Source organism: Moschus berezovskii, chromosome 17 (genome assembly GCF_049115385.1).
Source record: "Moschus berezovskii isolate FMDL1 chromosome 17, NW_MosBer_1.0, whole genome shotgun sequence".
NCBI lineage: Eukaryota > Metazoa > Chordata > Mammalia > Artiodactyla > Moschidae > Moschus > Moschus berezovskii.
Genome location: NC_142476.1, coordinates 26,174,273 through 26,201,752, shown reverse-complemented (window position 1 = coordinate 26,201,752; position 27,480 = coordinate 26,174,273). Strand labels below are relative to the sequence as shown.

Genomic DNA, 27,480 nt, shown 5'->3' with positions numbered 1-27,480 from the left:
CTAACATTCATTGGGTAACAGAAAAAGCAAGGAAATTCTAGAAAAATATCTACTTCTGTTGCATTGACTATGCTAAAGCCTTTGGTTGTATGGGTCACAACAAACTGTGGAAAATTATTCAAGAGATGAGAATACCAGACCACCTTATCTGCTTCATGAGAAATCTGTACGCAGGTCAAGAAGCAACACTTAGAACCGGACACGGAACAATGGACTGGTTCTAAATTGGGAAAAGAATACAAGAAGGTTGTATATTGTCACCCTGCTTATTTAACGTATATGCAGAATATATCCTGCAAAATGCCAAGCTGGATGAAGCACAAGCTGGAATCAAGATTGCCAGGAGGAACTAAAGAGCCTTTTAATGAAGGTGAAAGAAAGGAGTGAAAAAGCAGGTTTGAAACTCAATGTTCGAAAAACTAAGATCATGGCATCTAGTCTCATCATTTCATGGTAAATATTAATAACAGGTAGGGGGGAGTGGAAGCAGTGACTGATTTCATTTTCTCGGACTGTAAAATCACTGCAGACTGTGACTGCAACCATGAAATTCAAAGACACTTGCTCCTCGGAAGGAAAGTTATGACAAACCTGGACAGCATATTAAAAAGCAGAGACACCACTTTGCCGATAAAGGTCTGCATAGTCAAAGCTATGGTTTTTCCAGTAGTCATGCACAGATATGAGAGTTGGATCATAAAGAAGGCTGAACACTGAAGAATTCATGCTTTCAAATTGTGGTGCTGGAGAAGACTCTTGAGAGTCCCTTGAGCTGCAAGCAGATCAAACAAGTCAACCCTGAAGGAAATTAACCCTGAATATTCATTGGAAGGACTGATACTGAAGCTGACGCTCCAATACTTTGGTCATTTGATACTAAGAGTCAACTCATTGAAAAAGACCTTGATACTGGGAAAGATGGAGGCAAAATGAGAAGGGGATGGCAGAGGATGAGATGTTTAGATAGCATCACCGACTCAGTGGACATGAATTTGAGACAACTCTGGGAGACAGTAGAGAACAGAGGAGCCTAGCGTGCTACAGTCCATGGAGTCACAAAGAATTGAAGAAACCGTCTTTTCTCCACTGTATATTCTTTCCTCCTTTGTTGAAGATTAATTGATTGTAGTGTGTGGGTTTATTTCTGGGCTCTCTATTCTATTCCATTGACCCATATGTCTGTTTTTGTGCCAATAACATGCTGTTTTGATTAATGTAGCTTTTTTTTTTTTTTTGGCAAGATCTTATGACCAGCTCTAGACCAGAGCGATTGCTTTGGTCAGGGTAGAGCTTTAACTGACCTGACGTGGTCACAGTGCCTCCTGGAGCTAAGGTGAAAAAAATGTTTACGTACTTGCTACTCGTGGGTACTTTAGTACTTTTGTGTAATGGTCACAAGATGATAAATCAGAGTCTCTAATCTCAGGGAGATTCACTGTAGATATGTCTCTCAAAGGAGAGAAACGTAATCTCAGTAACTTCTAGAAATTCCGCACTACACTCATCATTTCAGATGCTAGCACCTGAATCATTCTAATAACCACAAGGATGATGACACATACAGATATTTACAGCACAAAATATTTGGAGACTGATGACTAATGAGACTGTGGGACACGCAAGTGTAATTATGGCTGCTAAGGATTTTTACCAAAAGCATAAAAATGTAACAATGATAAAATATGCCATCACTTGCCCTCACACATGAGGGTGTTTTTCAGTAAAATGGTCTAGGATGGAATTATAATAGCATGACGTCTGAATAATTCTGGTCAGCAGACAAAACGCTCTGCTGTTTGGGAAACATATCAGGATTGCAGAGCATCACAAAAGCAGCGAAGCAGCTGGTTAAACAGATATACTCACACGGACATACAGATAAGATAAAATTAAGTATGTGTTCTGATGGGAGGGCATAAGTTAAGGGAAAACTGAGACTAACAAGCACAAGCAAGTTGAGAATTGAAACCACAAAACTGTGGGACCTAAAGTCTGGCACGGTGGTTCTCTTGGGAATACCTAAAATAATGTTGATAAGGGCCACCAAGTCAGAGTAATATTAACATATTCTGCATCAGTAAGATAGTGATTGAAGAAACCCAAACAAAACAAACTCCTGTATGTCTAAGAAGGCTGTTTTCATTCTTGTAAGAACCACTAATCAACTGCTCAAAAGCATATCAGCAAGCAAAAGAGAGAAGAATTGAAAACGGTGTGATCTTGAGAAAGTTTAGGAACAGTTTGATTCAGTTCAGTTCAGTTCAGTCGTTCAGTCGTGTCCGACTCTTTGCGACCCCATGAATCACAGCATGCCAGGCCTCCCTGTCCATCACCAACTCCTGGAGTTCACTCAAACTCATGTCCATCGACTCGGTGATGCCATCCAGACATCTCATTCTCTGTCGTCCCCGTCTCCTCCCACCCCTAATCCCTCCTAGCATCAGACTCTTTTCCAGTGAGTCAACTCGTCGCAAGAGGTGGCCAAAGTATTGGAGTTTCAGCTTTAGCATCAGTCCTTCCAATGAACACCCAGGATTGATCTCCTTTAGAATGGACTGGTTGGATCTCCTTGCAGTCCAAGGGACTCTCAAGAGTCTTCTCCAGCACCACAGTTCAAAAGCATCAATTCTTTGGCGATCAGCTTTCTTCACAGTCCAACTCTCACATCCATACATGACCACTGGAAAAACCGTAGCCTTGACTAGACGGACCTTGGTTGGCAAAGTAATGTCTCTGCTTTTTAATATGCTATCTAGGTTGGTCATAACTTTCCTTCCAAGGAGTAAGCGTCTTTTAATTTCCTGGCTGTAATCAGCATCTGCAGTGATTTTGGAGCCCCAAAAAATAAAGTCTGACATTGTTTCCACTGTTTCCCCATCTATTTGCCATGAAGTGATGGGACCAGATGCCATGATCTTCGTTTTCTGAATGTTGAGCTTCAAGCCAACCTTTTCACTCTCCTCTTTCACTTTCATCAAGAGGCCTTTGAGTTCCTCTTCACTTTCTGCCATAAGGGTGGTGTCATCTGCATATCTGAGGTTAAGGAAGTTTAGGAACAGTTTGGTTCAGACTGGCCTCAAATCTGAATTGTGTTATCTAATCTAACACATGTTATATTATTTAATCCTGAAAACAGCACTGTGAGTTAGACATTATCTCCATTTTATCAATGATACAAGTGAAACTCAAAGAGGTTAAATAACTTGTCAATGACCCAGTGGTGAGAAGGTGACGAATCCAGCCCCAGGAAGCAGAAATTGAGAATGAAAATAAGAATGCTCATTTCCCCCCGCCCCGCCCCCCCCGCTCAATTACCACCCAAAACTGGATTCTTGATAAAAGAATTGGCAGTTTATAGATATTTAATTTATAACTTTTAGGTGTAAGTTTTTTTTTTTGGCTGTACTGTGTGACATACAGGATCTTCGTTCCCTGAACAGGGATTGAACCTGTGGCCCCTGCAGTCCTACGGTGGAAGCCTGGAATCCTAACCACTGGACTGCTCAGGAATTCCATCTTGCTGCTGCTGCTAAGTTGCTTCAGTTGTGTCCAGCTCTCTCTGACCCCATAGATGGCAGCCCATGAGGTTTCCCCATCCCTGGGATTCTCCAGGCAAGAAACACTGGAGTGGGTTGCCATTTTCTTCTCCAATGCATGAAAGTGAAAAGTGAAAGTGAAGTCGCTCAGTCGTGTCTGACTCTCAGCGACCCCATGGACTGTAATCCACCAGGCTCCTCCGTCCAAGAGATTTTCCAGGCAAGAGTACTGGAGTGGGGTGCCATTGCCTTCTCCAATTCCATCTTCAGTTCAGTCCAGTTCAGTTCAGTCGCTCAGTCGTGTCCGACTCTGCGACCCCATGAATCACAGCACGTCAGGCCTCCCTGTCCATCAACAACTCCCGGAGTTCACTCAAACTCATGTCCATCGAGTCGGTGATGCCATCCAGCCATCTCATTCTCTGTTGTCCCCTTCTCCTCCCGCCCCCAATCCTTCCCAGCATCAGAGTCTTTTCCAGTGAGTCAACTCGTCGCATAAGGTGGCCAAAGTATTGGAGTTTCAGCTTTAGCATCAGGCCTTCCAATGAACACCCAGGATTGATCTCCTTTAGAATGGACTGGTTGGATCTCCTTGCAGTCCAAGGGACTCTCAAGAGACTTCTCCAGCACCACAGTTCAAAAGCATCAATTCTTCGGCGATCAGCTTTCTTCACAGTCCAACTCTCACATCCATACATGACCACTGGAAAAACCATAGCCTTGACTAGACGGACCTTTGTTGGCAAAGTAATGTCTCTGCTTTTTAATATACTATCTAGGTTGGTCATAACTTTTCTTCCAAGGAGTAAGCGTCTTTTAATTTCATGGCTGCAATCAGCATCCGCAGTGATTCTAGAGGCCCCCAAAATAAAGTCTGACACTGTTTCCACTGTTTTCCCATCTATTTCCCATGAAGTGATGGGACCAGATGCCATGATCTTCGTTTTCTGAATGTTGAGCTTCAAGCCAACCTTTTCACTCTCCTCTTTCACTTTTCTCAAGAGGCTATTTAGTTCCTCTTCACTTTCTGCCATAAGGGTGGTGTCACCTGCATATCTGAGGTTATTGATACTTCTCCCGGCAGTCTTGATTCCAGCTTGTGCTTCTTCCAGCCCAGCGTTCCTCATGATGTACTCTGCATATAAGTTAAATAAGCAGGGTGACAATATACAGCCTTGACGTACTCCTTTTCCTATTTGGAACCAGTCTGTTGTTCCATGTACAGTTCTGACTGTTGCTTCCTGAGCTGCATACAGGTTCCTTAAGAGGCAGTTCAGGTCTTAGGTGTAATTAAAAAAAAAACACAAAAAAATCCTTTTGTAATTAATAAACAGGATATCATTAAAACTTTGAGGAACTATGGCACACTGCATGGGCATTTTTTTCCAAGTTAAAAAAAAATTGGTTATTAACAAACTCAGTGACCATATCTTAGCAACTAGAACAATTTCACTTGAAAATTATGAGCAAAGCAAAGAAAGCAATATAGTTCATGCATTGTAAGTGAAGGGAGCAAGTTTTAACCTTAAAATGAAAAGGGGGAAAAAAATCAAAATTTGATTCAAAATGAAACTTCAGTTACTGCCAAATGTGATGAAAACCTTAATAAACACAAGAATGAGTTCATGAGTGTTTCCTCTACATTAGCTAGTTGTCATACCAACAGCTGCTCTATATTGGGCTCTGCTAGCACTTGGCCATACACTAAGGGCTTCAGTGCATCATGTGTTTAATCCCACAACAACATCATGATGATAGAATCATGCTTACCATTTTACAGATGAGAAAACAGAGGTTCACGGAGATTAATAACTTATGCAAGGACACACATATCTAGAAACTGGAAAAGGTGTGGTCCAAAGTGCAAAATATTAACCATTACACTACATTGCTTCTTCTTAAGCTTCCCTGAGAGAATGATGTAGTGGGACACACAAAATATAAAGTGATTTGTTGTAATTATCATTATTATTTGCATTGTGTTGATCATTTGCTTCAAACAGCAAATCAAATGTTAAATAAAATCCTAAAATAGAGAAACCAGAAAAGCTATTAGCTTAATGAAGGTTAGAAAGAATAAGACTACTCAAGAAAGCAGTATGAGTATGCCTGGGAAGTGGTATAATAAGTTTGCATTCCATGTTATTTCTGTTTTCCATCAGAAATGGGAAGGAAACATATTGTCAGCCTGAAGCCTCTTCCTAACGGTTTAGCATCAGAGGTGATTACTCAGAGTATCTGTAGAGGATGACTTGACTAGTTTTGAACTTAGAGTCAAGAGAGTAGTGTTTTAAATTGGTTACTACCTTTAATCCATAAACAGTCACTATTCATTTCAAAGGGAACTTGAGAATCTATTGACTGATTCTCTGAATATGCGTCCTGTATGAGATCTCGAAGGAATCAGTGGGCTCATTCAGCCTCATATTCTAGTTTAACGGAGGCCAGAGCTCAACTTTAGTTTTCCAAATTCTCTGCCCAGTGTTCTTTCATCTATACCACATTACCACCCTTGATGGGGAAAGACATGGGAGCCAATAAAATCTTTACATATGTTACCTTTATGGCACCTTTACATATGTTACCTCGCTTTCTACACATTTTACAAACAAGGAAAAGAATGAGATAAGCAGGAAAAAACTAGTGAAAAAAATCCATTAAGTATAAATGGAATAAAGTGTGTGAAATGTTCTGAAGTTTTAGGAACCCGTGCAAATCCAAACACAATCTTAATAAATAATTCTTTGGCGACACAGGAGGCTTAAGACTGGGAAGACGCAGAGACGCAGAGCAGAGAGGAGAGCTGTCGGAGGTGACTGGGACAGCCCTCGAAGCCCAGTGATTACAGGGAAAGGTTCCTGCACTGGTCACTCAGTAGAGCCTTCCCTGTTCACACTCACTTGTAATTACTTGTTCAAAGTCTGTCTTGCCCACCAGAGTGCAAGCATCTGTGTGCTCTACAGCGATATGCCTAGAACCTACTATAACCCACAGTAAGGATCTGTTGACGGAAATGAATACCTGAATCCGTTAGTGCACACTGAATCAGTCCGTCTCAAAGAACAGGGCATGCTGATCAACCCAGACAACATTTAAGAGGACTGCAAGGACCAGCAGGAACAAGGAAATGTCTTACCTCTTTGTTCTCATAGCTTTCCACAGCAAAGTCATTTTTAACCACAACATATCTCTCTTTCCATTTCTTTATGTCCTCAGCAAACTGTGACAGTTCTCCTTCATACAAAACAGTCCCAGGCTCCAGTGGCGGCTTAAAGAAGATGAATACAATTAACCATGGCAACAAAAGATGGCATATCTTGCTATCACTGTCTATTCGCCGTGTTTCAAGGAATATTTTTGGAAACTATCTGGTGCTGAGATCCTTGGGAAACTGTTGTTTCCCCCACTTCCCTCCACATTTCCCATTCCTACTTCTCCTGACCAAATGCAAATATTTGTCTTATTGATAACTTTGTAATCTGCATTCCCTCCATTATCCTCCAAGAACAGAAGCATATGGTAGAAGGGATTATAGTACCAAGGTTACGCCTTGCATATGTGTGGTACTTAATAAATTCTTCCTACACTCTGTGGAAGAGAGGGAGAGGTGGTTCGCTGTAAGTTGTGAACATGTATCCCAGCATCCTGAATATGCCTCAGGGTTAATTCCTGAAAAAACAGGGGCATTCACAGGCTGTTCCCCTATTTGTCAACCTTCAGTGGCTGCCTCAATAGTTCATGCTCAGTGGTTTTCCCAAAGACAAAGCTCTGGGGACCCAGGCTACAAAACTTAACCTACCTCCAAGCTCCTCAAAGAGATCATGTTTGCTCTCTGGTTAAAGAACAAGCAGTCAAGTCAGCAAACCTTCATTCTATCTCTTCAATTTAAAGGTTTGTGGATTTCGCGTTAATTACGCTGGTGATATATATGCTTTAGGGAAGTCCCTTTTAGGTTCCTAGATAGGTCTCTACTGGGCTAACTGTGTAAGGGATAATTCTCATCCTCCCTCATACATTATCTCAAAATATAGGAATGGGCCTCTTGTCTTTCATGTGTCACTGACTTTACAATCATGGTATTCATAAACTATAGTGCCTCTCTTTCTGACTTACTTCACTGTGTAAAACAGGTTCTGGGTTCATCCACCTCACTAGAACTGACTCAAATTCGTTCTTTCGTGGAATCTAGAAAAACCGATGAGCCTATTTTCAGGGAAGGAATGGAGACACAGATGGCGAGAATGGACTTGTGGACACAGTGCGGGAGGGAGAGAGTGGGACACATGGAGAAAGCAGCATCGACATATATTCACTATCATGTGTAAAGGGGATCTTCCGACCCAGGGATCGACCAGGTCGCCTGCACTGCAGGCAGATTCTTTACCATATGAGCCACCAGGGAAGCCCCATAAAACAGAGAGCTGGTGAGAAGCTGCTGTATAACACAGGGAGCTCAACCTGGTGCTCTGTGATGACTCAGATAGGCGGGATGAGGGGAAGGGGAGGAGGTTCAAGAGGAAGGGGACATATGTGGAATTATGGCTGACTTGCGTTGTTGCAAGGCAGAAACCAATACAACATTGTAAAGCAACGTTCCTCCAGTTAAAACACGAATTAAAACAGAGAAAAAACTATAGTGCCTTTAACACAATATTGTAAGCCAACTATATCTGAATGAAAGAAAATCATAGTCCCTTTAGAAACGTCTCTCCACTCTCAAGCAAAATTTACACGAAGCATACAGAGAAGACAGATATGCTCATCATTTTAAAAATCCACTCGGGTGGAATTTCTAAGGTAAATTTCAGGGTATTGAGACGGATGATGAGGTACTCTCCTACCTGGACTCCTTAACATGTAAAAGAGGCCCTCACTCTCCTCTTTAAATGAAACTGAAACCATATATAAGCATAACTTTATAGCTGTTATGCACAGCACTTCTTAAAACTGGGCCACTTAAATCAACTGATATGCTTGTTGAAAATACGGGCTCACCCTAGATTTATTATATAAGAGTCTCTGGGGATGTGGACCAGAATTTTCACTTTTATCAAACTCCATAAATTTTTTCAATAATTGTTTTCTGGGGATGACAATCAGTTATCTCTGCAAACCCATGCCACTAAATCTGCTGGTCAACTTGCAGCAGTAATGGACCTGTTTATCATTCACCCTTTCTTGAAATTCCTTCTTTATTTGTCTCAGGCACATTGCACTTCCCTGATTTTTTTTTCCTACTCCATGGTTATTTTTTTTCAGTCCATCTTGCTGGAATTTTCTCCTTTTTCTGATCTCCAAATGTTGAAGGGGCCAGAACTTGGTCATGGAACCTCTCCTTTTCTGTTTACACTCTCCCTTGATTAGGTCCCATGACTTTATTACCAGTTAGGAGCGAAGAAATCCCAAATTTCTGTTCTCCAGCCTCAACCTCTCCTCTGAGCTCCAAATCAGAGCATTTAACTATCAATTTCAATGTTTCCACAGGTGCATGTCAAATAAGTATCTTAAACATAGCATGGACAAAAGTGAACTTAGGACCCCGTTCACCTCTGACTCTCCTGAGTAAAAGACAAGTCCAGCTGCTTATTTGCTCAGGCTGAAAGCTGTCATCACTGATTTCTCTCTTCTTCTGTTCTCTCATATCCAACCCATCCGCAAGTTCAGTCAGCTCTGACTTGGAGTCTTCTCACAACAACTTCCATCGCCACCCTAGTCCAATTTGCATCATCCTTCTTTTGGACTGCTACAGTGACTTTCTTGCCAGTTTCCAGTTCCCTCTCATGTCCCTCCCTGTAGTCTATTCTCTACAGAAAACCCAGAGAGATCACTTTAAATTATAAGTCAGTCTGTATTCCATACCCTCCAACAACTTCATCGCACTTAAAATAAAAACCCTTATTGTGGTCTATGGTCCTAGATGATCTGGCTTCTATTAGTCACTCTGTATTCCTTTTCAATTCTCCTCCCTCACTCACATGGCTCTCAATACACCAGCCTTCCTGCTGCGCTTTTAACTGCAGTAAAATCTTTGCAATTTTGTTCCATGTGCTTGGAACACTTTCCACAGATACTCACAGAGCCTATTCTTTTATTTCACTCTAGTTTCTGCTCAAATGTCATCTCCACAAAAGGCTTCTCTGAAATATTCGTGACTCCTGCTTTATTTTACTTGATAGCATTTCTTATTACCTGATATCACCTGATATTCATTTATTTATTTATTGTCTTTCTTCTATTTGAATATTTACAGGAAAGAAGAAAATTTGTTTTGTTCTCCAGTACTTAGAATAGGGCCTGGTGAGCAAGCATGCATGCTAAGTTGCTTCAGTCGTGTCTGACTCTTTGCAACCCTATGGACTGTAGCCTACCAGGCTCTTCTGTCCATGAGATTCTCCAGGCAAAAATACTGAAGTGGGCTGCCATGCCCTCCTCCAGGGCCATCGTCCTGAACCCATGTCTCTTGTCTCCTGCATTGGCAGGCAGGCTCTTTACCACTAGCGCCACCTGGGTAGCCCCTGGGCCTGGTACATAGTATTAATAAGTATTTGTTTAGGCTGTGGATAATTACTATAGTGGAGCAAAGGAGAAAGAATAAACTACAGTTCAGAAGATAAAATCACATTTGATCAATGACCAAAATAAAAATGCCAGAAGTATGAGGCACGGAAATTATGACATTTTTTGTACTGAACCTCATCAGTGCAAGTCAGATTTCCTGACATCAAAGCATCATTGTGGAAAAAGATAATAAAATTGAAATCATGCTTGTTTTCTTTTTAATATGGATTGCACCATCAACAAGAAATCATATGTTCTAACTTCCGGGCAAATAGTTTTTTGAGCATGATTTGAGAACAGATTTTTTAAACTGTCACACAAATTATTGCTTATTTCAGAAATATCATGAGCTATTAACCATTCTTAGTGGGAGAAATATGGAAACCAAATGTCCATGGGTTACCTTGGTCTTCAAAAATTGTGATGTTAAATCTCTTTGCTGTTCTACTTCACTGCGTACGTGATTGCAGAAAGCCACAGAGTACTGGCGACTGTAGTAGGGACTGAAGTTTTTGATGGCTGCCTCAGTTTTCCCTGAAAAAATTTGAAAATTAGAATTTAGAAACGTATCATCTGTCACAGAATAGACACACATCTCCATAATTCTATAAATAACCCCTCAAGGTTCCCCACACCTCTGCTTTCTAGGGATTTGTTATTTTCCCACAGTTCCTGAGAACTTGAATACCTTTTTTGATTCCTCCCTTCTGGCATCACCCTGAGCGACTTCAAGGTCCCCGAGGACCATCTAGCCAGTAACCAACTTGCTCCACTTTACATCAACAGCCCATTGTCATGACCATAAACTCAACCATCCTCCCAGTTCTTCTACAACCACCATTCTACCTCATCCTGTGCTCCACTTCACCTTGCTCTTCGTTATCCTTTACTTTAAGTCATTCAACTTCTCTTGTACAGCAATACCACAGTCCCAGGGTCCACCATTTCAGCTCTGCACACACATCACTCCTTTTTTTTTTTTCAGATCCTGAGGCTCCAATTCTAGTCCTGTGGATCCACAGCCCTGGATAAAATCAACAAACTATTTCTTCTAGTTCTGCTCCTATGTCTCTGGTCTAAAAGTTTTTTTGTGATTCAAAGAATTATATAATTACCATGGGGAAACTTTTGGCGTAGGAGTCTTGAGACCTGAATTTTGGTCCCAATTCTAGAAGACAGAGAAGTGAACCAGCTGTATGACGTTGGGTGTCACTCATTCTCTCTGGGCTCCAGTGTCCTAACTATAAAAGAAGGTGCTCACTAGTCCACACTTTTCTTGGAATCTATGTGACAGTGAAATATAACCATGGAAGTACAGCTCTCTGACAACTAAGACTGATAACTACAATAAGATCTCTCAGCATCAGAAGAAAATAAAGCTGATGATTAATCATGTGGGGGCGGGGGGCGGTTGAGTACTGGAGATGGAGGGAGAGGGAGATTTAGGCACTGGGATGCTCTTGAGCTTTTCCAACCTGGGCAACCACACTGCAGGAAAGGAGAAGGAAAAATAGGGGAGGAAGGGCAAAGGAGCATTCTGAAGCAGATGAGAAGTCCTCACAACCTTTCAAGGACTTGCCACTGAGAACAGAAATAAATACAGGTCCCACTGACTGTGCTTACCAGCTGTTAGTCCTTTGAATGAAATGTTAGTTTGAGAAAAAGTAAATCTGATATAACATTCCAAAATATTTTAAAATGCTTTCATGTGAACCTGGCATAATTTTTGTTTTCAAATTTGATATTATAGTCAACAGAGAAATATTAAAACATACAGGCAAAATTTGTTTAGAGCTATTACGCACGTAAAATTCAAAACTAAGTGAAGGGTTATAACCACATAAAGATACTCAATATGAGAACCATGAATCCATACTTGCCAACTTCTATGCCCATGGCATCATTGCCCCAAACACCCACACGTGTATGAGTGGCTGTCATGCAGTCGCTCAGTCATGTCCAACTCTGTGACCCCACGACGGCAGCATGCTAGACTTCCCTGTCCTTCACCATCTCCCGGAGCTTGCCCAAACTCATTCTCTCTATATGGAAAGTCCTACTGTAGCCCAATCCTGGGTGTTCATTGGAAGGACTGATGCTAAAGCTGAAACTCCAATACTTTGGCCACCTCATGAGACGAGTTGACTCACTGGAAAAGACTCTGATGTTGGGAGGGATTGGGGGTGGGAGGAGACAGGGACGACAGAGAATGAGATGGCTGGATGGCATCACCGAGTCGATGGACTTGAGTTTGAGTGAACTCCGGGAGTTGGTGATGGACAGGGAGGCCTGGCGTGCTGTGATTCATGGGGTCGCAAAGAGTCGGACATGACTGAGCGACTGAACTGAACTGAACTGTAGCCCAGGCATTTCGGAGAAGGCAATGGCACCCCACTCCAGTACTCTTGCCTGGAAAATCCCATGGACAGAGGAGCCTAGTGGGCTGCAGTCCATGGGGTCACTAAGAGTCGGGCACGACTGAGTGACTTCATTTTTACTTTTCACTTTCATGCATTGGAGAAGGAAATGGCAACCCACTCCAGTGTTCTTGCCTGGAGAATCCCAGGGACGGGGGAGCCTGGTGGGCTGCTGTCTATGGGGTCGCACAGAGTCGGACACGACTGAAGTGACTTAGCAGCAGCAGCAGCAGCACAGGCATTTAGGTCTCATAATACATATGAGGTAAAGGGGAATTCTCACTTATTCCCTCAATAAAATGACATTTTCTGGTTGTATTCATGAGTTTTAATAATTACTACTTGTAAGGTGCTTTGAGACCTACTAATAATAGGTTCTGTAGAAATGCAAATAAAAGCTCCTATAATTTGAATCAGGCATGCTTTTCCTTGCTCTGTGAGTTTACGGTATTACTATTAGTCAGTATTTGCATAATACTCTCATATGCTCAGGCTTTTAAGTATCTAATTGGTCATTATTTTATTAGCTTTTATGCAGCACATAAGAAGGAAAACTCTATATACTTGTCTATAATTTCCTTGTATAGGCGTGGGGCATCTTTGAGAATTCCCACAATGAGGATGTCTCACCTCACTGAAATGTATAAATGACTAACAAAAGTTGCCCATTAGGTCCAAGTAACCACTGTTTAGTCTATCAGAAGAACAGCTGGTTAATTTCTGATGCGAATTTTTGTACGCTTGCAAGCACTTGGATTTAAATAAAAGGAGATGGATGTCACTTTATGATGAGTTCTACAGAACCTTGAAACCTGATATGCTGCCACATCACCAAACCTCCCTCAAGGATGTTCTGCTTCTACTGAGATGCTACAATGCCTCTACTCCCTTCCAACACAGGAGAAAAACGCTTCTGTAACTTGAATATCTGCATATGGTACAATCCACACAGCAGTGACCAAGGAGGGAGTACTCATAAAAAAGGCATCACAGCTTTCGAGGGTAATTAACCTAATGACTGTTTCCAAATGTGAATAAAACAGCTAATAACATCACAAATTCTAGGAGGAAAATAACTTAAAAGCTACTCCCAAAATGTATCTAGATTTTAGATTCAGCTGATCTAAACCCTAATAAAAGAATGCCCAGAGTAGGTATCTTGACAATTTGAGAAAAGCCTAGAGTTGGGGCAAAATAACACTGTAGTTAGGAGGATGGATTCTGGAGTTAGATAAAGGATGAATCGCATCTCTGCTACTTACTAGTAGTAAGACTTCACACCAGTTTTTTCCCCTCATATAAAACGAAGCCAGTAAGAGTAGCATTCTCATGAATTAAGGTGTTATATTACTCAACCATTAAACATGAAATATTGCCATTTGTAAGCATGTGTCTGGAGCTAGAGAATATTATGCTTAGTGAAATGTCAGGCTGACAAATACTGTATGATACCACTTATACGTGGAATCTAAAAAGTAACACAAATGAATGTATATGCAAAACAGAAATAGACTCACAGACATAAAACACAAGCTTTTGGTTGTCAAAGGGGAGCGGGAAGGGGAAATGACAAATTAGGGGAATGGAATTAAAAGACACAAACCACTATATGTAAAATAGATAAGCAACAAGGATGTACTGTATAGCAGAGTGAATTATACCCATTATCTTATAATAACCTATAATGGGATATAATCTGCAAAAATACCGAGTCACTTTACTGCATACCTGAAACTAATACAACATTGTAAATCAGCTATACTTCGATTTAAAAACAAGAGTAACAATCTCACAGTGTGGTCGTAATTACATGAAATAACACAGTAAAGTGCTCGGCACTGCATTTGGCACATAGAAAGCGCACAGTAATCCCTAGTAATCACATTGATGATGAACTCAAGCCAACCACCCAGGGAAGGTCCTTAAGCTGAACCAAGGAATGGAGAAGTCAAAAGCAAGTTGTCTACTGTAACTCTTTAACTAGGACCTGCCCTGTTGCTTACAAAACCACTATCCTACTCACTGAAAGCTCAGGACAAACATAACCTACATTTTCACAGATGTTTCAGGAACGCTTACTAGCATGTAAGAGGCTCTCAGCGCAACCTGAATTAAAACCAACTAAATCAAACATTAGCCTTAATGAGCCAAAGTGAAAAGGCAAGTTAGTATATGTATTACATTGAGTTCCCCACTCTGAGCCTAAATTTTTAAAATTGAAATCCAGTTTATTTACAATGTCAATTATTGATTTACAGCAAAGTGATTCAGTTATACATATACTGTTGTTGAGCTGTTCAGTCACTAATTCATGTCCACCTTTTTGTGACCTCATGGACTGCAGCATGCCAGGTTCCCAGTCCTTCACTATCTTCCGGAGTTTGCTCAAATTTATGTCCATTGAGTTACTAATGCTATCTAGCCATCTCATCCTCTGCCATCTTCTTCACCTTTTGCCTTCAATCTTTCCCAGCATCAGGGTCTTTTCCAGTGAGTTGGCTCTTGACATCAGGTGTACTGGAGCTTCAACTTCAGCATCAGTCCTTTCAGTGAATGTTCAGGAATGATTTCACTTAGGACTGACCAGGGTGATCTCCTTCCTGTCCAAGGGACTCTCAAGAGTCCTCTCCAGCACCACAACTGGAAAGCATCAGTTCTTTGGTGCTCAGCCTTCTTTATGTCCAACTCTCACTTCTGTACATCACTACTGGAAAAACCATAGCCATGACTATATGGGCCTTTGTCGGCAAAGTGATGTCTTTGTTTTTAATATACTGTCTAGGTTTGTCATAGCTCTCCTTCCAAGGAGCATCTTTTAATTTCAAGGCTGCATACATTCTTCTTCTTTTTCTTTTCCATTATGGTTTATCATAGGATATTGAACATAGTTCTCTGTGCCATACAGTAGGACCTTACAGCTTATTCATTCCATATATAAAAGCCTACATCTATTAACCCCAATCTCCCACTCCATCCCTTTCCCAACCACCTTCCCCGTGGCAACCACCAATCAGTACTCTATGTCTGTGATTCTGCTTCTGTTTCATAAATAGGTTCACTTGTCTTACTTTAGATTTCACATATAAGTGACATTGTATGTTATTTGTCTTCCTCTTTCTTATTTACTTCACTGAGCATGATAATCTCTAGGTCCATCCATTTTGCAGCAAATGACATTATTTAATTCTTTTTAATGGCTGAGTAATACTCCATTGTATAGCCGTACTGTATTTGTATCCATTCATCTGTCAGTGGACTTTAAGGTTGTTTCCGTGTCTTGGTTATTGTGAATAGTGCTGCTATGAACATAGCAGTGCATGTATCTTTTTGAACTATAGTTTTGCCTGGATATATGCCAGGAGTGGGATTGCTGGTGATTCTATTTTTAGTTTTCTGAGGCACTTCCACACTATTTTCCACAGTGGCTACACTAACTTATATTCCCACCAACAGTATATAGGAGGGTTCTCTTTTTTTCCACATCCTCTCAAGCATTTGTTATTTGTAGACTGGTTAACAATGGTCATTCTGACTGGTGTAAGGTGGTACCTCTTTGTAGTTTTGATTTGCATTTCTCTAATAATTAGAGAAATATTGAGTATCTTCATGTATCTATTGGCCAATCTGTATGTCTTCTTTCAGTTCAGTTCAGTTCAGTTCAGTCGCTCAGTCGTGTCTGACTCCCTGCGACCCCATGAATCACAGCACGCCAGGCCTCCCTGTCCATCACCAACTCCTGGAGTTCACTCAAACTCAAGTCCATCGAGTTGGTGATGCCATCCAGCCATCTCATTCTCTGTTGTCCCCTTCTCCTCCCACCCCCAACCTTTCCCAGCGTCATGCTTATTTAGGTCTTCTGCCCATTCTGGGGTAGGACTGTCTGTTTTCTCATTGTTGAATTGTATGAGCTATTTGTATATTTTGGAAATTAAACACTTGTCAGTTGCATCGTTTGAAATATTTTCTCCCATTTTGTAGGTTGTCTTTTTGCTTTGTTTATGGTTTCCTTTGCTGTGCAAAAGTTTGCTACTTTGATTAGGTTCCATTTGTTTATTTTTGTTTTTATTTGTATTGCTTTGGGGCTTCCCAGGTGGCGCAGTGGTAAAGAATCTGCCTGCCAATGCAGGAGACGCAAGAGACACTGGTTCAATCCCTGGGTTCAGAAGATCCCCTGGAGAAGGAATTAGCAACCCACTCCAGTATTCTTGCCTAGAAAATTCCATGGACAGAAGAGGCTGGTGGGCTACAGTCCATGGGCTCGCAAAGAGTCGGACATAACTGAGCGACTGAGCGCGGTGTGGGAGACTGCCCTAAGAAAACATTGGTATGACTTATGTCAGAGAATGTTTTGCCTATGTTCTCTTCTAGTAGTTTCATGGTGTCATGGCTTCCCTGGTGGCTCAGAGGTTAAAGCGTCTGCCTCCAATGCGGGAGACCCGGGTTCAATCCCTGGGTCGGGAAGATCCCCTGGAGAAGGAAACGGTAACCCACTCCAGTATTCTTGCCTGGAGAATCCCATGGACGGAGAAGCCTGGTAGGCTACAGTCCACGGGGTCGCATAGAGTCAGACACGACTGAGCGACGGAACGGACCGGTCTTATGTTTAAGTCTTCAACCATTTTGAGCTTTATTTTTGTGCATGGTGAGAGGGTGTGTTCTAACTCTATTGATTTACATGTGGCAGTCCAATTTTCCCAGCACCACCTGATGAAGAAACTGTCTTTTCCCCAGTGTATATTCTTGCCTCCTTTGTCAAAAATTAATTGACTATGGGTGTGTGGGTTTATTTCTGGACTCTCTATTCTGCTCCATTGATCCATTTGTCTGTTTTTGTTCTAATACCACACTGTTTTAATTGCTGTAGCTTAGTAGTATTTTCTGAAGTCTGGGAGGGTTATGCCTCCTGATTTGTTCTTTTTTTTTCTAGGATTGCCTTGGCAATTCTGGGTCTTTTATGGTTCCATATGAATTTTAGCATTATTTGTTCTAGTTCTGTGAAAAATATGTGAACCTCAATTTTGTCACCTATAAAATGGGGATTATAAGACACTCATTTTCACAGTGCTTTATAAGTATTCAATGGGATATTCTGCACGTTAAAAAGTACCTAGAGCAGTATCAGACACTATAGATACTCAATAAATTTTGACTATTATTACTATTATTTAATATCCCACCATAAGGACATTCAAATAAGTGGATCAGCCCACAGGCACCACATAAAATAATTTCTGCTTAAACCAGCTTGTTTCCACAGTTCTCAAGATTCTTGAGGATTGAATTACCTTCCTCTCCACCCTCTGCAATTTAGTATCATATTCTCTTGCCTAAATTGTTTTTGAAACACACTGCCAGGTCTTTCTCTAAAAGGAAGTTACTCAATAATATAAAGACAAAAACCGCAAAGGGCTTCTTCCACATTTCCTTGTACCAGCATTTTGGGCACAGGCATATTTCTTCTAATCCTACTTAAGTATTACAGCCTGTGCTGGGCATTGTGCTGGTACAATTTACTTGACCAGGCTGGTCTTAATACCCTTCAGGGTAATCATCACTGAAGTTAAAAGAAACCTCCTTGAGAGCTCTGTCCACAACACTTAGCTTCAGTTCAACTTTGTAAAAGTAAGAAAAGTATCTTCTGGCCCTTTTAAAAGCATCTGAATTCATACAGGTTCAAAACTCAGCACTTATTTGATTCCTTTTTCCTTGCTCCCATATTCAGTCATCAGATCTTGTCACTTCTATTTTCACAGTATTTCTTGAATCCATCTCCTTTTCCCATCCCAACCACCACACCTTCAATCAAGTCTTTATTATATTGCAAAAAACAATGTACAAGTGTCTTAATCTGCCCTATCTCAAGAGTTCAGCACAGCAAAAAACAAAACAGACAAAAAAAACTTTCATAGATCTTAGTTCTAAAAGAGGAACAAAAAAGTCAAAACCAGAGTGGGGTGGGGGGAAATGCCACTGCTAATACATAGATCCTGGAGGATTACAGGAAATAGCCAAAGCTTGGTCCCGATTGCAAAGGCAAGATTCTGGGAAGTGGCCAGAATGAGTATAGAGTCGATGGAACAGAGCAGGAGAGGCTGAATCCTATCTGGCCACCATGGTCCCATTCAAGAGAAAGCTGACATGAATTGTCAAGGCCCAAATATAAAGTAGGGAACTGTCCTTCAGAACCAAGTCTTGCCTTTAATTTTCCCAGGCAACTCTTTTGAAAGCCTTAAGGGGCACACCTCATGTTCATAGGCCATAATCCTCTGTATCCTGGCTTGACAAGTTTCATTTGACATGTTGTTGCAAGACCATGTTAATTCCTTCGTAAAAACCTTCAACAGTTCCCCATTGCCTAGAAGAGTAACCACCCAGACTGGCACCAAAGGCCCTGTGATCTGGCTCCAGCTCCCTTTTATTTCCCACCTCTCCTACTCAAACTAACTCTTCTCATCCCCAGTACATGGCGATGCCTTCATCCCTCCTTTCTCCCTTACTTCAAGCCCAGGTGGCAAGCCCAACCCAAGAAGAAAACTTTCTGGCTCTCCCCAGCTGGAAACACTCACCTTCTTTTGTATTCTCCCCAAAATACACCACTTTTGCTACAGCTGTTTAAATATAGCTTATCTCTCCTCCAAGTATATACTTTTATTTGTGTATTCAGCAAATATTGGTTGAATGAATGAAAGAATAGCTAAGTAAATATTTGAGTAAAGTAAATTACAGTGCATCAAAATCATGAAGTCTATGCCAGTACCCTAAGAAAGGAGTAAGGTCCAGTTCTCAGTTTGACTACTTATTATTAAAAATATGTATTCTTACACAAGCTTCCTGAGTCAGGAAGGTAACCTGGAGTGGGAAATGGCCACCCATTCCAGTATTCTTGCCCAGGAAATCCCGTGGACAGAGGAGCCCAGCAGGGCTCCATGGGATTGCAAAGAGTTGGACACGACTGAACACACACACACGCACACACACACGTACTCTTACACAGACTACAATCCATGAGGGGCAATCGGTTAGCCAGCAGCAACTTTTCCAGTTGTTGGGTCTGGTCAATGGAGTAACAGAGGAAAAGGACATACCTGAAGAATTGCTGAAACAGAACAGAAGCAGGAGCAGGGGGAGGATTATGAAGATGTCAACATTGACCAGGAAAGCACTGACAAGGAAGGTGATTAAAAAAAGCTCAGACACGTCCCCTCCTGAAGAGGCCCGCAAGGCACCACCTAAGGAATCTCAAGCAGCTGAGCAGTCCACACCATCTCTGTCTTGGATAAAATGACTGAAGAGAAAGATAGTGCTCACGACTTCGGTACAGATCATGTTTAATAAATCCTGTCCTTCTGTAAGGGTTTTTTTGTTGGTGGTGGTTTTTAACATTGTGAGCAGACTGCTAAGCTGTTCTCTGTGTGTGATGTACCAGTTTGTTAACAGTATCACATAAGCTATGTAAATTTTGTGAGTATGTATATAATGACTGTTGTTGTTTGGTCGCTCAGTTGTGTCCAGCTCTTTGCTGGACTGCGGCACGCCCGGTCTCCATATCCCTCACTATCTCCCAGAGTTTGCCCAAGTTCATGTCCATTGAGTTGGTGATGCTATCCAACCATTTATATATAATGATATATTCATTATATCAACCATACATAATGACATATTCATTTAAAAGAATCAAGCGACTTTTAAAAAATGCACTCTCATAGCATAAACCTTTTGTTTAAAATCTGACTCTTATGGGTTAATTCTATTTAAGCTTTTAGATCAGTTTTGTCCCTGAAATTATATATAGGGAATTACGTGAAAACAGAAGCTTTTTTTGGTTTGTGTGCTTTTCTTGACCAGTTTAAAGAAATGGGAAATATACAAGGGCCTAGATAAAACTTATATGAAGTCTGAAGAACCTGACAGATTTGTATATATTCTCATTCTAGAAGGTTCTTTATCAACATTCTAGTCTTGAAGTAGTTTATCTCAATTCTACCCTTTATCATTAACTTTCTTCCTTGAAAGATACTGCTTCTCGTGGATTATTCCTAGTTTCTCCAATATTCCCTGGATCAAAACAACTATGGTATATTAAAATATCTTCTCTGAAATATTCATATTCTGTCCTGTTTCAATTATTTTGAGAAAAATAGCTCAGGAATTACAGTAAGATACAGAAAATCCAAACATCACTTTTGCTATATCTCCTTCTTACCTTTTTTCAATTATTTTTAAAATAGTTTCGATTATAACCTTTTGTATCTAGTTTTATTTACTTAACATTTCACCTTTGGTTTTTCCTATATTACCCTCCCAAATCACAATTTTCAGATGTTACATTTCTATTGTTACTTGAAACAGAAAAATACAGAAATTTTAAAAAAAAAGTTCCTTTGAACAAGGTGGCTATTTCCTGGAAACTGAGGCAAATTCAGGAATGAGAAAAGGGTTAACTAGGCCTTTGGCAAACTTTCGTAAGACCTGCTGAGGTTTCAGGTGAAGATTAATTTGGGAGAATGAGAAAAGTCCCTCTGAAAATAAAATATTTTTAATATTTATAAAACAGAGTATAATAATATCTAGTATTTGCCCCAGAGTTTCTCAGATTATAAAAGTTTAAAATACTAATGAGTTATAACATCTGCTTTAGTTTCAGGTTTCTAAGCACCATCACTTTGCACTGTAGGGTGAAGAAATCAGAAATCCCAATTCACAATGCAAGGTGCAAAAAGCTAATTACACAGAATAATGCCCAAGGACTCTCTCTTTCTTCTAGGAAATGCCTTAGAGAATTGGGATAAATTGGATTCTCCATAATGGAACTAAATGATGTTTTATCTTTTAAGCACATTTATTACTAGAACTTGAGTGAAAGGTTTTCTTAGACTTTAATACAAAAATTCTTCACGGGCAGTGTTGATACCAGTAGGTCCCTGTATCCTACCTGGCAGAAACTCTACTCTGAGTTAAAAATGAGACACATAAACTAACTTAAGTTCTCTGTGATTTACTTCAGGTATTCAGAAGAGAAACACATATTTGCATTATCAAGAGCTTATATTAAACATATGAATCTTGATAGAACCCTCCCCGGAATATAGGAACAAATAATAGAATAGTTTCCTTATTTCCAAAACTGACACTCATAGAAATTCTAAATTCTGAGTGTACTTGCTCTTGGACTGTTAAAGACTCTCATTTTATTTTTCCAATCCCTATTCTAAAAGCAGGCACCATATCTTTAATGTGGCCACAAAACTTAGCCTATTAAGGGCATTCAATGAATCCACATGTGTAAACAGATGCTGGATAAGGGGTCAGGCACCAACTCCAGTTGGTGAGGCAGAAGTGAAAGCAGTATTTTCTACAAATGATCTCAGCCACTGAAGTAAATTAAGGTTTCCATGTGCACTGTATATTTAGTAGAACAATACTTCCACAGGTTAGCATGAGAGAAATGAGAGGCGCTATCTATGGGAGGAAAGTGAAACTGAAGTCGCTCAGTTATGTCCGACTCTTTGCGACCTCATGGACTATAGCCCACCAGGTTCCTCTGTCCATGGAATTTTTCACGCAAGAATACTGGAGTGGGTTGCCATTTCCTTCTCCAGGGTATCTTTCTAACTCAGGGATTGAACCTGGGTCTCCCGCATTGCAGGCAGATGCTTTACCATCTGAGCCACCACGGAAGCCCTTAACACTACCATTTTAAAAGTTACAATCCCCCACTACCTTACTCTATGGAAAAATAAAAACCCTACTGTAGTCAGATATTCCAGAGAATAGTTTTTGAGAACCTGTAGTTTGGTCTCCTCTTTTTTAGAGAAAGAAACCAATCATAGTGTTAGAAAAATAAATATATGCCCATACTTGTATGCACACATTTTTTTTTAACCATAATTAGATGGATGATAACTTTAAATTTTCTTCCATTTCATTTGGGAAAAGCACTTGGAAATTGTCAAGATTATTTTGCCATTACTTCACAGCATACCTCCAATTTCCTCATGACACATTTGATGAGAACAAATCTTGTTTATTTTGCCACTTGTCTAAACTATCTAATCTTCCCTAAGGAAGTTACAGATTGGCTATTTTTTTTTTTTAACAAAAAGGAGAGGAAAGAGTGTGAAAAAGAATATTAAGCCAATCTGACCCAGCTACTTTTTTCAAAAAGCATCACAAAATTATGAATTTAGGAAGAATACTAATATTTCACCCATTAAACAATCTTGAAGAAAATATAAAACTAAAATGCAGAAACAAAAAAATGAAAATTCCCTTTGCTCTTTTTGAGTCTAATTATGGCTATTAATTTTATGTACATATTTTATCAGAGGCTCTCAGATTATTCCAAAATCCTGAAAATAATATTTTCTTTGTGACTTCAACCATACAAATAAACACAGCATGCACATTAAAAGGAGTCAGGCCAGACTTTAACCAGGCAACAAGCTTAGGAATGTCACTAAGTGATTCCCCTTCCAGAAGGTTCTCTGGTGTCTTGTCCAGATTCTGTTTTAATTTCTTAACTATGTCCTTTATTTTTTATTTTGTTCCACTTTTCTTCTTCCTGCACAGAATTATTTTTGCCTGAAATGCCTTCTGTTACAGGTTTTACTTCTTCTCTTCAAGAATCTATGCCATTAATGTAAAAAAAGATGGTAGAAAACTATGTCTGAGACACAGATACGCTTGCATTTTGTTAGTCTGAAAAGATAGGTAACAATAAGAAGTGGACTCTGCTAGAAAATTAAAGGTGGCATTGGTAAGTTTGGGAAAGTTCAGGAAAACTTTGCAAACTATTCAAAATTTTCAACATTCATGACTTTTTGAAACTATTTACAAGGCAGATAAAGTACTCATTATGGAAAATTATTTTAGCATGCTCTTTCTTGACCTCACATGAATTTCAAAACTGCCAAAATGGTTCTGACTCCTGTCTACTTTATTCAGTCTAGCACTGGGTCCTCTGAATACAATTTTCTTGATGATAGCTCAAACACTTCCAATTTTGCTTTTTTGCCAACCTAATTTTTTTGGGCTCCAAAATCACTGCAGATGCTGATTGCAGCCATGAAATTAAAAGACGCTTGCTCCTTGGAAGGAAAGTTATGACCAACCTAGATAGTATATTAAAAAGCAGAGACATTACTTTGCCAACCAAGGTCCGTCTAGTCAAGGCAATGGTTTTTCCCGTGGTCATGTATGGATGTGAGAGTTGGACTGTGAGGAAGGCTGATCGCCGAAGAATCTATGCTTTTGAACTGTGGTGTTGGAGAAGACTCTTGAGAGTCCCTTATACTGCAAGGAGATCCAACCAGTCCATGCTAAGGGAGATCAATCCTGGATGTTCATTGGAGGGACTGATGCTAAAGCTGAAACTGCAATACTTTGGCCACCTCATGCATCGAGTTGACTCACTGGAAAAGACTCTGATGCTGGGAAAGGTTGGGGGCGGGAGGAGAAGGGGACGACGGAGAATGAGATGGCTGGATGGCATCACCATGGACATGAGTTTGAGTGTACTCCGGGAGTTGGTGATGGACAGGGAGGCCTGGCGTGCTGTAATTCATGGGGTCACGGAGAGTCGGACACGACTGAGCGACTGAACTGAACTGAACTGAACGATTGCCAGCCAGTGTATCAGTTAATCACTAAATTTGAAAATCCTTGAGTAATGTACACCAGTGAAAAATTAACTGAAAGCTATTGCATGTGATGCTCTAAAAACAGAAACAGAAAAACTCCACCAAAAACCCCAACAGTACTATTGAGATAGCACCAGGTTATATTTTTTTAGTACTAGGTTATTTAAATCACCCATTTTTCTATGGGAATTGCTCTTCCATAAAGTGAGTTCTCATGGTGCTTAATAAACATGGTAGAACCTTATAAAATTAGTTCTGCTTGGAGGCCAAGCCTTACTTGTTCTAAACTAGCATTATATGCACCCAAGGGATGAAATATGACATAGAACTGTAGATAACTGAGACTACCTTTCACCCAACAAAAGGGATTTGAGTTCATCTGGACAGTAGTACAGACATGCCAATGTCAACCACATTTCAACTTCCATACATTGATGAAAAGACCAAAGGTTACAGACTTCTAGAGGCAGATGGGATCATAACGGTCATTTCCAACCTTTTCTTATTTTCAGATCAAGAAATTAATTGACCCATGATCACAAAACTAGTAAGTAATAGCACACATGAAAATTTACAAAAATCTTTGTCAATGTTTTTAGCAGAGTTTTTCTCTCTGATAATACTACACTGATTTTTATGGAGGAATTCAAGCATTTCATTTTGACTAATGGAGGAACGAAGTACTCTTTTGTAATAAAAACCACATTGTCATGAAGCTTTGTGAAATGATCTTAAATTGAGGTAAAAACATGTTGTTATGGTTAATTTTATGTGTCAGCTTTAGCGGGCTGTGAGATGTCCAGGTATGTGTCCAAACATCATTCAGGAGGGTGCCTTTGAAAGTGCTTCTGGATGAGGTTAGTATTTGTATAAATACTAAACTGAGTAAACTGAGTCATGAACACTGTCCTCCCCAGTGTGAATGGGCCTCAACCATTCAGTTAAAGACCTGAATAGAACAAAAAGGCTGAGTAAGAGGCAATTTCCTCCAGCCTGATGGTCTTGAGCTGGGACACTGGTCTTTGCCAGCCCCTGGCCTTACATTGAAACATCACCTCTTCCTGGCTCTCAAGGCTGACTTTCAGACTGGAGCTCCACCATCAGCTCTGGTTCTCTGACCTCAGACCTTAGGGCCTGTCAGCCTCCAGAATCACAGTGAGTCAAACTCCTTATTTAAAACATCTCTCCTGTCTCTCTCTCTTTCTCACCCTGACTAATATAGATATAATCAATTGAAATACATTATTGAGTCCCAGCACAATTATCAATTTATTACATTTAATGTATATTAAACTGTTGGGTCAACATGTTAAAAGCAATGCAAATATCTAGGGCTTCAGTGTAATGAGTTCTTAATTTATCAGTAAAATCTGCATGCCAATGTGTTTCAGAATACTCTCTGAAATACATGGAGTCTGTATTTAAAATATTCCCTTAAGTAATTTATGAAGGACAGTTAAAGCATTTGGCTCAGCTTTATCCAATTGGCAGGGGTTGCCAGCCAGAAGGCAGAGATCCAGCAAAGCTCTGGGCCCAGGGAAAACAAGTTGACCTTATCTGAGTACCCCTTAATCTCATTAAGGTGTTCCAATTAAGTGGTATCACTGTCTCAATTAAAGCTGCTGTCTCTGCTGGCTAATACCATAAAGCTTCCTGGGAAACGCACTAATTAGGTAGATCTACTTGTCTACTGACTAAGAATCTGTTTTGTAGCAAATCAAGGTTAAAAGGCACTGCTATGGACCAACCCCATCATCTGTAGGATATTTGAAATGTCTTCAACAAAGTTTCTCTTGTTTCTCTTGTCTCTTCTCTATTTGTTATTATTGTTTAGTTGTGTCAGATTCTTTGCGACCCCATGGACTGTAGCCCACCAGGCTCCTCTTTCCATGGGATATACTAGGCCTAATACTAGGCCTAATACTCACTGGAGTATCCACTCCAGTATTCTAGCCATCTCTTTCGCCAGGGGATCTTCCCAACCGGGGATCGAACCCGAGTCTCCTACATTGCAGGTGGATTCTTTACCAACCGAGCCACCAGAGAAGGCCCTAGTATCCCTACAAGAAAGCTGTTCTTTCCTGGGATTCAGGACCTTGACTGCTGCCGCTGCTGCTAAGTCGCTTCAGTCATGTCCGACTCTGTGCAACCCCATAGACGGCAGCCGACCAGGCTCCGCTGTCCCTGGGATTCTCCAGGCAAGAACACTAGAGTGGGTTGCCGTTTCCTTCTCCAATGCATGAAAGTGAAAAGTGAAAGTGAAGTCGCTCAGTCGTGTCTGACTAGTAGCGACCCCATGGACTGCAGCCTACCAGGCTCCTCTGTCCATGAGATTTTCTAGGCAAGAGTACTGGAGTGGCTTGCCATTGCCTTCTCCAGGACCTTGACTAGACACCTCCTATTGTGACTATCTTAGGCAGAAGCTCTGTTCCCACTCATCCAGTTCAGTTCAGTTCAGTCGCTCAGTCATGTCCAACTCTTTGCAACCCCATGAATCACAGCACGCCAGGCCTCCCTGTCCATCACCAACTCCCGGAGCTCACTCAAACTCATGTCCACAGAGTCGGTGATGCCATCCAGCCATCTCATTCTCTGTCGTCCCCTTCTCCTCCTGCCCCCAACCTTTCCCAGCATCAGAGTCTTTTCCAGTGAGTCAACTCATCGCATGAGGTGGCCAAAGTAATTCTTCATTTATTCAAGTCTTCTTTAATGTTCTTTGATAATATTTTGTCACTTTTATTCATAAACTTTTTTGCATATCTTTGTTAGATTTGTAAATCCCAATTTCATATAGATTTTTCTTGCTATTTAATGAATAGAATCTTTTTTCTTTTACGTTTTCTAATTGGTTATTACTAGCTCGACTTTTATATGTTTGACCTATCCAGGAACTATTTTAAACTCTTCAATTGATTTATTTTTAAATTATCTTGGATTTTCTATGTACTCAATCATATCTTCTGCCAAAAGCTTAAAAATTCTCATTCACACTTCACACACTATTCACACTCTAAAGCTGATTAAATCCCAACATGAAGTCACATTTTAATTCTATGTGGGAATTAAATCAAATGAGCTATATCAGTTTAGAAAATGTTTCTATGTTCCTGTTCAACAGATCTGGAAAATATATGGATAGAGTAAATTGGGTTTGTTTGCATTTTCACCCCATCTATAATTAGTTCATTATCAAATTAAAACTCCAAGATCTGTGATTCATTAAGAGTTCATTAAATTAGTGCTATTCAGTTTGAATCCCTGTACATTTTCTCAAAACTCTTCATTTTAAAATAATTTTTGTAGCCACTGCAATGTGTTCTTTTCTTAATT

General features: G+C 40.4%; 1 protein-coding gene across 1 annotated transcript in view; it reads right to left on the bottom strand.

Annotated features, from left to right (window-relative positions):
* Positions 1–27,480, bottom strand: part of NIBAN1 (niban apoptosis regulator 1) — a 182,140-nt gene that overhangs the window by 91,310 nt on the left and 63,350 nt on the right. Inside the window, exons 2-3 of the mRNA XM_055419109.2 lie at positions 10,498–10,628; positions 6,673–6,804 (exon numbers count right to left, since the gene is read on the bottom strand). Coding sequence (XP_055275084.2) covers positions 6,673–6,804; positions 10,498–10,628 — 263 coding nt within the window. The remainder of the gene's footprint in view (positions 1–6,672; positions 6,805–10,497; positions 10,629–27,480) is intronic.